General features: G+C 40.2%; 1 protein-coding gene across 1 annotated transcript in view; it reads right to left on the minus strand.

Annotated features, from left to right (window-relative positions):
• LOC124567771 (nascent polypeptide-associated complex subunit alpha, muscle-specific form-like) overlaps window positions 1-13,233 on the minus strand; it is a 50,160-nt gene that overhangs the window by 19,100 nt on the left and 17,827 nt on the right. The window contains exon 2 of the mRNA XM_047131040.1: window positions 4,478-4,655. Coding sequence (XP_046986996.1) covers window positions 4,478-4,655 — 178 coding nt within the window. The remainder of the gene's footprint in view (window positions 1-4,477; window positions 4,656-13,233) is intronic.

Below are 13,233 nucleotides of genomic sequence, written 5' to 3' on the forward strand. Positions count from 1 at the left end.
GGGATTTGCTTTCAGTAACATTAATGTAGGTCTCTGGTATATTAAACAGAATTGAATGATCATTCTTGTGATCTTTCAGATCTTGCATTGACTTACTTGCCAGCTCCCATGACCATGGCAAACAGTCCTTTATCCAGTAAGTGGTTTCTTTTTCATACATCTTGTTGTTTAGGTCTAATATGTGACACAAATCTTAAAGGTCAGGAATGTGTCAGATAAAATAAAATGTTTAAGAAACCAAAAAAGAGGAGCCATAAGTTTATGTAAATGCAGTCAAGAATGTAACACAGGAATGGCCGCTGAGGTGCCACCTCTCCATCTCTTTCCTCCTCCTCCTCTTTCCTAATCATGACATTATTCCAATGGAATATTAGTGGCCTTCAATCCAAAAAGATGACTTGCGGCTGCTCTTGGAATCGCAGCCTCTGCTAGTTCTCTGCCTGCAGGAAACAAAATTGCATCCTCCTGACTGATTTGAGCTTTTGTATTTCTTCCCAGTCTGCTTTGACTCCCTCTCTCCAAAGATGGCATTCCATATCGTAGGAGGAGAGAGGGGAGTCATGCTGCTCATATGGAAGGACGTTCAAAGTCAACCTTTCTCCCTGACTACCCAGCTTGAAGCTATTCCTGTCCGCGTTTTACATTCCTCTCCTGAACTTTTCCATATGTACTGTTCACATCCCTCAGTCATTCCGTGTCATCGACACTGTTCATCCAGCTTACTGGCCAACTCCCTCACCCCTTTCTGCTGCTCATTGACTATAATGCACACCATTCTCTTTGGAAATCTCCCAGAACCTGACAGAGAGGTGCCCTCTAGGCTGAACTTGTGTCACCTTAACCTCATTTGCCTTATCGTGGGAGTACACATCTTCCTTTTAGCTACATGCACTCCTACCCATATCTGGAAATCTCCTGCACTGCCCAATTTGCCCATCATCTCATCACTGTCTAAAGACACTGTCATTCCCATACCCATACCCAAGCCCAGTACGGAAAAATACCTTCCTTCTAGTTACTGCCCCATTTCTCCCACAAGCTGTGTTTGCAAACTGATGAAACATGTAATTCATGCCTGGCTGGTTTAGTTACTAGAGTGTGGCAATTCACTGACCACTGTACTGTGCAGATTTTGATCAGGTCGTCCTGCAGCTGACCATCTCATCACTTTGTCAACGTGTGTCGTGAATGGTTTTCTGTGGATATATCAGACACTGCCAGTGTTTTTAAATTTGCAGAAAGCCTGAAACACCTTCTGAAGGATGGGTATTCTTGATCTCTCTACATGTGGCACTTCTGAGGCCACATGCCCCATGTCCTTCAGGTATTTTTAAAGTATTGATTTTTCAAGGAATGTTGGTACTGCCTTGTCAGACACCTTTACCAGGAAGTTGGTGTGCCTCAGGGTACTGTTTTGAGTGTGACCCTCTTTGCTATTGCCTTTAACCTTATTATGTCCTGTCTCCTGCAGGTCATCTCCAGCAATCTACTGTTGCTCACCTCTACCCTGTTACCCTCCCACACCTTGTCCCAGCCTCCTCCTTACCCCCACGTGATTGCCTGTTTAATCATGTGCAACTGCTCGCAGCCTGGCTTCAGCTGCCAGAGAGTGTGATCACGTGTGTGAGAGTTGCATTTGCGTGAGTATGTGAGTGTATGTTATCTATATATAACAGAGGCCTTGTTCACTGAGAGCTCACTTTCTTACAGCTTTTTTTTTTTTTTTTTTTTTGTCGTGCCTGTGTGCCTTCCATGGTATTGTTAAATTCATTTCTGAAGAATTGCGATGGCCCGGGGCATTGAGGTACTGAGGTAGGGGTCAGTGTACACTCATCAGCAAACAAACAATTGTGCCATATTAGACAATAGCCTGGAAAGATCAGACCATTTGGCAATAGTGCCGTAAAAACCACACCAGGGATTGATCTCGGTGAGATGAGTGTCATTGGTGTGGTAAATGTGAGGTGTCTGACACTAACTCAGTATTCATGCTAGTGATCGCTTACTTAACTGCATAGGTTATGGACCTGACTCTCGGAAGGTTCAAATCACTGACATCAGCACACTGTTAGCCTTAGTATATTTATTGGCATTCAGATTCTAAGTGCTCACTGTCTACCATTCAAGCAACTAAGAATGGAAGACCAGTTTTACCAACAAGTTTTTTGTTTTCCACTGCCACTCATATTCTTCATTATGCAGCTTGAAAATATATCTCTGCATAATTTAGAATGAAGGTTAAGGCCTCAAAATTACCTGCTCTTCCCAAATCCATTCTGCATGGTGAAATGATAGAAGCATTGCACGGTAACCTGAAGGTGCAGAGTTCAAAGCTACACATTTCCATTTTTTAATTGTTTTTGCAAATTCACTAGAAAGAGAGAGATTTTTTTGACATTGACGCAAATAATGGAATTGTGTGTCTGAGTAATGAAATAGCTGCTCTTGTTGTGTATGGGCTTCACTCTGTTTCAGATACATTTATTAAACTACCTGTAGCTAAAGTCATGAAAGTTATAATGTTTTATGATAGAGAAAATAACCAACAACAAAAGCAAAATTTGAAGAGCTCTTCTTAAAAGACAGAATGAAACATGATACCTTTAACAGTTCATGATAAGAAATATTACACACTACTATAACCACACTTAATACTTACCATCCTTAAATGTTTAAAGCAGTGGTTAAAATTTCCCAGAGTACTTTGACAAAGTGTGAACAAATAATGATGTACTTTTGCACCTACATACAGCCATTAAAGCTCTAATGAATGGGCAGGCAGCATTATCAAATTAGTTATCAACATTACTGGGTCAGCTACTTGTCAGAGAATATTAACTATAATCTATTAGATCTATTATGAACTACCAGAAAGAAGAATCCCAGCAATTAAAAGCTTCCAGATGCATTTGAACTCGGATGCTGGCATCTTAAGTACTCACTTATGTGCCTTTACTGATGTAGATGTAGAATGGGTGCCAAGTTTGATATAGCTATTTGAACACAAACCAGACCTCATGGCAAAGAATAGAAACAGTAAAACTAATGATTCACAGTATCATCCAGTTGCAGGCCTAGGTAAGCCAAGTGTTGCAACAAAACATTTGATCATATTCCATCAGATCTCATCTGTCACATGTGCCAAACTATAACTTCACTTTCCATTACAGTGCTTGTGTATAGTCCAGCACAATATCAACATTGTGAAGTGCGCTTCCACAAACATTTCTACAGCAAAAAGAGATCAAATTTCTTCACGGGGTTTACAATACTATTCAGGTTTTCATCACACAATGTTTGTCTTGTACGGGAGTCCTAGTGTACTGCATATCGTGCTTGAAAACGGGAACAGGGAGAAGGGGAAGATAAGGAAGATGATGGCGAGGTGAGTTGCAGTCTTGCGTTAGACCCTCATAGCAACAATAGTTGTGGGCACAGATCAGTGGAAGATGTCATGGAAGGCCTTAGAACATCACTGAGACCCTAATTACAAGTAACAGACATAAGAAATAAATGAATACACCTTTGGTTGTCGTTACCCATGCCCTGGCTCCAACTCAAAACATTAATGTTTGCTTGACTGTGATATTCCTGTGGTGCTGCTTGTGAGTGGATGACTGTAACTGGGGTATTGTCAGAGGTGTTAGTCATCAGAAATGGCATATTAGTCCAATGCTGATTTCTCTCTTGTCATGCTGATAAATGGCAAAAATGTTTAAGGACATTTTGTTCAAATATGTGGCCTGTCCTCAGTGTAAGCTGTGCAAGGTTAAGCAAACGTCTGCAGTATGCAGATGATTTGGCTTTCCATCCATGCTTGACACATATCTGGCAGAGTCGTGAATTTCCATGTATCCTGTGTTGACATGACAAATATTAAGGGGTAGTAACGTGCATTTTTAAAGCTATACAAATTCACCCCAAGGGTGACTATGGGAGTGGAAGTTGCCTGAGTATTGGGAACTTTGGATAAAATATCAACCTGTGTGATTGATGAATCTTTGGAATGTCAGAAGTCTACCCCTACTGTAAACAGAATTTTAAAGAATTTTGTTGAAGGAGGCACTATCAGCAGAATGCCTGGCTCAAGATATTGAGCACACAGCAGGATAACACATAGCTTGCCTGTAAGAGCCAACTAATCCCTCCCCTAGATACGAAGCAGTTGTAGTGAGTGACCAACTTCCCAGTTCCAATGATGCAGTTAGTTGAGGGCCAAGGAAAGCTGTACTGCACGCACAATGATCCACTATAAAACTCAGGAACTCAGTGAGGAAATGTTACACTGGCTGGCAGCCACAGAGCTACATCTGAATGCAATGTGAAAAAATGTATTTTTTCACAGATAAGTTGTCTTACCAAGACCAAACAGTAGTTTAGCAGCCGCGAGGGTCCAGACATAATGGCAAATAAGTGGTGACAACAGGTAGTACTAGCCGATTGTCGGTTTCCCCGCCGGGGGCGTCGGTTTCCCCGCCGGGGGCGTCGGTTTCCCCGCCGGGGGCGTCGGTTTCCCCGCCGGGGGCGTCGGTTTCCCCGCCGGGGGCGTCGGTTTCCCCGCCGGGGGCGTCGGTTTCCCCGCCGCGGGCATCGGTTTCCCCGCCGGGGGCGTCGGTTTCCCCGCCGGGGGCGTGGAATGCTTCCTCAGCAGCAGGCTGTATGCCCACATTTTGAAGAAGGTGGTGCTGCATTTAGTGTGAATGCTATATTGTGGAGGGGAATTCATGCTACAGGAGGAATATTCACTTGTGTATAGGTCTGCTCATTCAACTGCAGCTGTCCAAGATAGACATTAATGTAATGGACTGGCTGTGAGAGACTGCTCACTTGAAGACAATGGAAATTATGTGTGTGTAAGTAGCACGAACACACAGAGAACTGGCTGTGAAACACACCATTTATAGCTGATGCTCTTTTGGACTGCTTTTTTTGAAGCCTCGGTGGGGTTGTTTCTTCTGACAAATGGGTCCAATGCCTCACAGATTCAGTGCCAGGGTGCATGACTGAAGTCAGAAATAATGGGGCATTCTGGATAAAATGTTATGGACTCAGAACATTTTACTTTCTTTCCTTGTTCTTCTGTGCAGTGTTCTGCCAGTGAGAGCCAGCACAAAATCTCTTGGTGACGGAAAAATATCAAAGATGAGAGAAGGAAATTTGAGCTAGTTCTAGTTGGCATTATCCTTGTACCTGAAATAAATTTATTTTAATTTAATATTTTGAGTATTACATTCTCTTTACTTGCTCTCTGCCTACATACATGAAATGAATAAGCCAAGAGTGCCCCTTTTTAGGGTTATTTTTTGTTATGTCAAATTCATCTCTCTCCCACTCTATTGCCACCCATCAGCCTCGGCCAAAAATGTGCAAAATACATATCTCTCTCTCTCTCTCTCTCTCTCTCTCTCTCTCTCTCTCTCTCTCTCTCTCTCACACACACTCACACACACACACACACACACACACACACACATAGGCAAATTACAAATTGGAAAGTCTCTCATGACCAAATAAGAAAACAGGGCAGTAGGATAATTTGTAGTTTCTAAATGGTGTTTATATGTAGAAATTGGTCTGTATGCTGCATTTATTTGATGGAGTACATGTGTTTCCTCATGCTGTATGTAGAATAAGAAACAATATGACATTTAATTTCTGTTGGACAAAACGTGTTTATTTCTTGTCTGAATCCTGGGCTACAGCAATGAACTTTGTCCACAGATTGTTCTTCCTTCATGTAATGGAGGAGAAATGCAACTGTGGACACTGCATCATGTAATTTCCCCATGCATCCTCCACAGCCTGACTAAACACAGCTTTGTTAGAGGCCATCTGATCTCGACTGTCGGTCATTTGTCCCAATCAGTGCTACCTAACAATAGCAAGACCGTGCACTCAATTTGCTTACTAAATCACAATCTGTCTTACATCACTGCACCCTTCAGTAAGAGTGATAGATTTGGTTAGTGGGAAGTAACTATACTGCCAGTCATCTCAGACATTTCATACTTGCAGAACTGCAGTGCGAAAGAAGGGAGGTAGGGTGGGTGGGAGGGAGGTAGGAGGGAAGTCAGTATGGAACTGATGTAGCAGAAAATCAGTTTGTAAAGTAAGCACCACTTGGTGTTAGGCTCATACTCACCCAGTTTATGGACTGCAGTAGTTCTTGTTGTTATTGTCAGTCCGAATGGGGTTTGATGCAGTTCTCCACTCTGGTCTACCTTGTGCAAGCATCCTTGGCTCTCTGTAACCATTATTAAATTCATTATCATGTGTTTAAATCTGGTAGGAGGCATACAGTAATAATTGTAACACAGTACCACATGGAATGACTTCAGTGCAGTCACCACCAGCAACTTCTGTGCAAATGACTGGTCAGAGAATTCTGTACTGCCTTCACAGAGTGAATAAAAGTACTTGTTTCTCATGAGGTACTGCAGTGCTGGAAGTTAAGCCGCATCCTGTTAGCAACTGACACAAGCTGAGTGGACCAAAATCCATTTAGTTCACTTTCAGAGGACTAATTCCAGACCACTGCTGTAGCCCCTCAATGAGCTATGGACATATGTGGACGTGTTTAGTCAGATGTTTTTACTTATTTTTCCACTTTTTGTTTCCATTTTAATTTCTTGTATTTCCTTTGTTTTGACTGCCATTGGGACCCTAGTTGTTGGGCTGCCCCAGTCCAATTATGCTCTTACTCAAGTCACTACTCGACAAAAAATTCTTATTTGCAGTTTCCTCTTTATTGGATGTGTTCACATTAGTCACATTGTGTTGCTGCTGTCATAATATCAGCTTCCATCCCTGTTAGCCATGACCACAGAGATATGCATGGCCAAAATACAAAGTTGCTTCAAAATTGTCCACAGCAACTGCTCTAACAGCTTCCCAATTAAATGCTCGAATATACCAAAATGGGATAATGATGCATTGCCTGTAGTTCTGTCAAACTGTGCTCTTACAGATTACTTTAAAGACTTCAGTTTTGAAATTTCCTTTCCCCTCCAAGTGATGTAGGACTTGCCTTATGCATGTCAAGGAATCCAAATTTGCACTGCAGTTGGATTTTGTGTAAATGTTACATTAGTTTCTTGTAAAAGTTGTAACAGCAGTCCCTGACAGGAATGCCTGATGTTAAGTCATCAGTACTGAGTACCACACTTGTTGATGATAGTTTTGTTGGTTAAGCTGTGTATCCAAATTGGCATATAGTTCCTTTAGTTGCTGGATATAAAATTTTCCAATTGTTTAAACTCCCACGCCTTTATGCTGGTTCTTCATGCTGTCATTGTTGCTCTCTGCAGTGTTGCTATGAACATGTGCTAGGCTGTTACAGTATTTGTGATTTATGATGTCATATATCATTGCTACCAATGTCACATAGTACACTTCAAGACACCTACACTATCTTCTTTGTAAATTAGATATACTTTTCTGCATATCACCTTAACACTGTCCACAGTATGAAGTGGCTTCCACTAGTCATTCACTATGAAACACACAAGTCTCACTTGTTCTGTGTGTACAGGTACAAATCAGTGAGGCTGATACACTGATGCCAGTTGCCACTGATGCATTTTTACAGGAGAATGCCATCAATAGCAATTTGGATGCCTACAGTGCTATATTTCAATCACATTGCAGTCTGCTGTAGCAGTGTGAACAACAAGAGCTATTCAGTGTAGTTTGGGGGCTAACTGAGCATGTGCTAATCAACACAAAATACATAGAAAATAACTATCCAAACCCTAACCAACAATGTACCTTGAACAAACTACTTGCATCTATAAGAAGCTCCCTAACAGGGTAGTGTGACTCAATTGAAATGAAAACTTATGTGCTGGCCACGCATGTTAAGTATCTGTGGGCATACCCTCGACACATTAAACCTCCTTACCTCTGGGGCAGCTATTAGCATGTTGGAATCCAAAATATGAACTTTGATGAAGAATTACTCTAACACAACAACACTCTGGAACAGGTTAGTACACCCCTAAATAGACAAAGCTCATAAAATCATAATGTATTGTTGAGGCCAGTGTCCTCCAGTTTTGTAGGTATGCAGTCATTACAGTACTTGCAGATAGTTTAAAGTGTTTCAATCAGGATTCTCGGTATTCATGTGGCCTTTATGGCTTCCTATCAACATCACACTACTAATACAAAAGAAAGTGAGTCACATAGTTGTAAGCTGCCACAACTCTGCTACACTACATGGCATGTCATTTGCGACGTGTGCTACGTGAACTGCTGTGGCTCAACACTTTGGGATCTGCTGGTTCTCAGTAACTTGAAATCCAATGGAGACACTATCAGAATTGTACATGACATAATTTCTCTATCTCCTAACTGTGACAGTCTGTAATTTTATAATGGTCTGTTATTCCTTTCCCCTTTCATGAGGGGTGTTCATTCCAGCAAACTAAGCTGTACCATTATTTCGGTCACTGGCAGTGTCCTTACACCAGCCTCCAAACACCAATGTTGCCTTGCTTTTTGTGGGCACCTTTGTCCTTCTCTGTGACAGTGGCTGTATATGGCAGCTGTAATGAATTCAGGCAATTAAAATTAAAATATTTTGTGGTTCTTCACTTGGATCATTATGCAGTTTTCATCAATCTCACTTTAATAAAATTCCACATGTATGTACGTGCCATAGCACCTGATTCCTTATCTCCATCACTATTTTAATTTAGCAACTTCTTGACATTAAAATGAGCATGTGCAGTGAGAAGACAACCACTGCCACATATCAAGATGTTTGATTTACACTCAAATTCTGTTGATGTAAAGTTATTCAGCTTCTTAATATTTTTGCAGATGCCGCAGAAGTTGAGGATGGAGGAGCTGTTGGCAGGTGAGATATTTGCTTTCTTCAGTAGCTTAATTACACATTAAAGTTACGACTTTAATATTTTATTATGTGGTACTTTATTTTTCATCTTTTTCTTTGACATTAATATTCCGTTGGTGGTGTGCTAAATAATTTTTGTGAAACAGTTTTTAAAAACTCTGTACTATAACTTAACACTGGATGTTAATTATGTCATACATAATTCATACTGAAAATTGGCGGTGTTATTGTAACTACGAAAGATTGGTTACAAATGTGCAGTTGCATTGAAAATGTGTACTGTGGTAAATTGTGAGGGAAATGTGGATAAAGAGAAAAGACAAATTTTTAAGTACCAAATTGACATTTAGAAATTTGTCATTGTAATGTTAAGCAAACATTACAAATAGGCACACTACGATAAGTAGTAATGAATTTTGCCACCTGACTGATGTGTGAAATAGCCTGACCCATCTGGGTGCCACAGTTACTCTCAATCCCCCGCCTGCCAAGAGTGTTGTTGACTACCCGGTGACAACATGCTACTGAGTACAAGGTGGCTGACTTGTTGGTGGCTTCACAACTTGTGTACTGCATTCTCGAGACCCATCTCATACTCCTCTCGCCCCCTCTACTCCCATACCAGCTTCACTAATTTGAAAATTTTGGAGTTCCCCTTAACTTAAGTTTCACAATTCTTCCCTCAGTACTAGCCACCCCTACACTGCCCTTTCCCATGCCTAGCTCTGTACCTGTACCTGTACCTGTACCTGTACCTCCTATGTTACACCCTCTGCCACCCCATCCTCTCTATGACATTTGCATTAAATCTGTCCACCACAACTCCTCACGCAGTTGGCCTGCAGGTTTATGACAATTTATCTGGTTGGCAGAGGGACAGAACGCAACAATGTTATTCCAGGCTTAGCCTTTTACTGCTTATTTCCAGATTAACCCTTTCATGGGCAATCGAACGTCTTAGGCTGATGCATAACACTGTAGTGTTTCCTACAAGTTAAAACAACTCAGACTCTACATACTGGAGACTTAAATCATCATAAATAATATAATTTGTTTCGCTGTTCACTTCAGTCTGTTGGGATAACTTTCTGGATCCACAACTGTAGAAATCATGTGGTTTTGTAGCAAAGAGCCCCAAAGGAAGTATGTCAAGATCATTGAACAGAGAGCAGAGAAGATGAAATCTGAGGGTGCAAGATCAGATGAAAAGGGTGGGTGCAAAATGACTTCTCAACCCAGTTGTTCTATAGTGTTTGTTGCCAGTCTAGCAGAATGCTGGTGACTGTTACTGTGGAATAGCACCACTTCACACAGTCTTCCTGGATGTTTTTCTGGGACTGTATCTGCAAGATGTCTGTTGTTGACAATAAATACCAACAGGAAAGTTACACCTCATGCAAGCAACTCGTAGTACACCACATGGTCACCTACATCTACATCTACATGATTACTATGCAATTCACATTTAAGTGCTTGGCAAAGGGTTTATCCAACCACAATCATACTGTCTCTCTACCATTCCACTCCTGAACAGCGCATGGCAAAAACGAACACCTAAACCTTTCTGTTGGAGCTCTGATTTCTCTTATTTTATTTTGATGATCATTCCTACCTATGTAGATTGGTCTCAACAAAATATTTTCGCTTTCAGAAGAGAAAGTTGGTGATTGAAAATTCATAAATAGATCTCGCCGCAATGAAAAAAGTCTTTGTTTTAATGACTTCCATCCCAACTCGCATATCATATCTGCTATACTCTCTCCCCTATTACGTGATAATACAAAACGAGCTGCCCTTTTTTGCACCCTTTCGATGTCCTCCGTCAATCCCACCTGATAAGGCTCCCACAGCCCGCAGCAATATTCTAACACCGGACCTCTGCACAATATCCATAACATTATCTTGTGTGGATGCTCAAATGTCTATGTGGCACTGCTGCTCTGTTTGGACTAAAGCATTCCTTTCCGTTCTTTCTCTTACATTAGCATAAAAACAAAATTTCTAGTCATCAGTAACAATACAGGTTAGAAATGGTCAGTGGTATTCACCCACTAATCAAGAACAAGCAAGAGGGTAATGTACATACGGCCAACCACTGATTTATATGGTTTGGCATGTGGTACCCGTATGATTTATTGTTGAACCTTCTCCTTTGTATTCAAATGCTGCACAGTGACGGAATGGTCATACTTCATCACATTTTCTGGTTCTTGAGTTCAATGATGTGCATCATCGTGGATTAATGCATCCAGATGATCTTCATCAAATGTTGAAGGTCTTTCTGAAAATGGAGGGTCAATAATGTCAAAACAATCATCCTTTAAATTATAAAATCTTTCCTTGCCATGCTCTGTCCCATGGCATTATCCCCATACATGGTGAAAACATTACCATTGAAACCACATATTCATAAACTCCACTGTTCTCATTTTGCCGACTTAGCCATTTTAAATTAAAATGTAGCAGTGCTTTGTGTCAACATAATATTCATAGAATGACAATTTACCTAAAAGAATGTGTCCACATTAAGTGAGAACAAGGTAATGTACTTCGTAAAAATGGTGGAAAAGACAACTGTATCCTTTGATCCCTAGGCATATGAACTTGTCTTAGATCACATGTAATGCCCCCAACAACACAAAACACAATGATGGGAAAGGCTGACTTAAAGCATACATTGTGTGCTCACTCTTACATTATTGGTATCGGCTGCATAAGTAACAATAACACAGTGCACAGTGTTCACTTAAGATGTCTCTCTGTTTTTGCTCCCAACATTTAATGTTCTAATGATGTACCAACATCATAATGCATTGATGGTGGGTGGTCTAAATAAAAAATATGTACAAATGAAATGAGTTTCGTGACAAGGCTGAAGATATATCGGTACATAGGACACTGCATAGAACTGTATGGAACATTGTAGATGTAACTGTAGATGTGCTCCAAGGAAGTGTGTGGGGCCCTTGATATTGATGTTTTATATTAATGACATCACAGACATTCTTCTTCTTTTTGTTTTTCTGTTTGGGGTATCTAATGACCACATACTAATTTCAATGCTTCCTCCTTTGTTCTTCTTCCAGGTTTCCTTCGTCTTCACTATCTATCCTTTTTTCTTCCTCAGACCATTCTGACCCTGTCTTCCTCTTCTTCTCCCTGCCTTGGAATGCTTCCATTTGCAACACTTTTTTCTTGAAATCCTATCATTCTGCTGGGTCTTTTTCTTGTATTTCTTTCCAAATCTTTCCTAACTACTTGAATCTGTCCTGTTGTTGACATCTTGTCCCAAAGATGCTTAACAATCTGCTCTTGGATTTCCTAGCAGCCTGAGTATTTTTCAAATGATTCTTAATTCTAGGACTTGAAGTTTGTATAACTCATAATTCAACATTAAACATTCACTTGCATAGAGACATTCTGGTTTTACTACTGTGCTGTAGTGCTGTATTTTCAAATTTTTAGACACACACACCTTGTTGTAAATGTTCATGTTTATATCATATGCTTTCTCCATTTTACATACTATTTTGTCTACAGCTAATATTTTTGAAGCCATTGCCTTGAATCTTTCCTCCCAAATATTTAAATTTATAAACCCTCTTTATCAGTTCATTACCTGTTACTAGGATTTCTGGGTCATTTTTTTATGTTTGCCCTAAAACATTTTTCCTACAGAAACTTTTAAATCTGCTTTGTTAGGTATTCCTTCTAAGAGGTTGATTTGTATTTCTGAATTTGTTATATTTTTATAAAGAATGGCATAATCATTTGCAAATACTAGACACTGAATTTCAGTATCTCTTTTTCCTGAAGTCTCCAGTCTCATTGTGACAGCTTATGTTCTTTGCCTTTTGTTTCAATTATCTTACTATTTCCTCTAAGATGCAGTTGAGGTGGCGTGGAAACATGTCACCCTGCATTTCACCTGTTATTTTGAGTGCCTTAGGTGTTTCACACCAAAACTTTATTTATGCTTCAGTGTGTGGGTGTTTCATGAATAAGGTTTGCTAGTTTAGTGTAATGCCAAGTTTTTGAGTCACTTTACCCACTGTTTACCTGTCAATCAAATGCTTTTCTAAAACCTGTAAATGTTAAAACTATGTCTTAAAATTCGTATGGACTAAAAGTTGAAATTCTGTTCTGAGCCAGATTCGATCTTTCTAAATCCACTCTGATATTCTCCCAAATGGCTGTCAAGTGTTACTTCTACCTTGTTTAGTAATATTGTTAAAAATATAATACAGCCCACTGGCAACAGATACATACCTGTGCAATTATTTAGATAATGCCTATGACTTTTTTGTGCACAGGATGGATAGGAGCCACTTTCCAGTCTTCTGGAATCTTTTCAGTTTCCCATATTTCTTCAGACA

The sequence above is a fragment of the Schistocerca americana genome, unplaced genomic scaffold (genome assembly GCF_021461395.2).
Source record: "Schistocerca americana isolate TAMUIC-IGC-003095 unplaced genomic scaffold, iqSchAmer2.1 HiC_scaffold_14, whole genome shotgun sequence".
Lineage (NCBI taxonomy): Eukaryota > Metazoa > Arthropoda > Insecta > Orthoptera > Acrididae > Schistocerca > Schistocerca americana.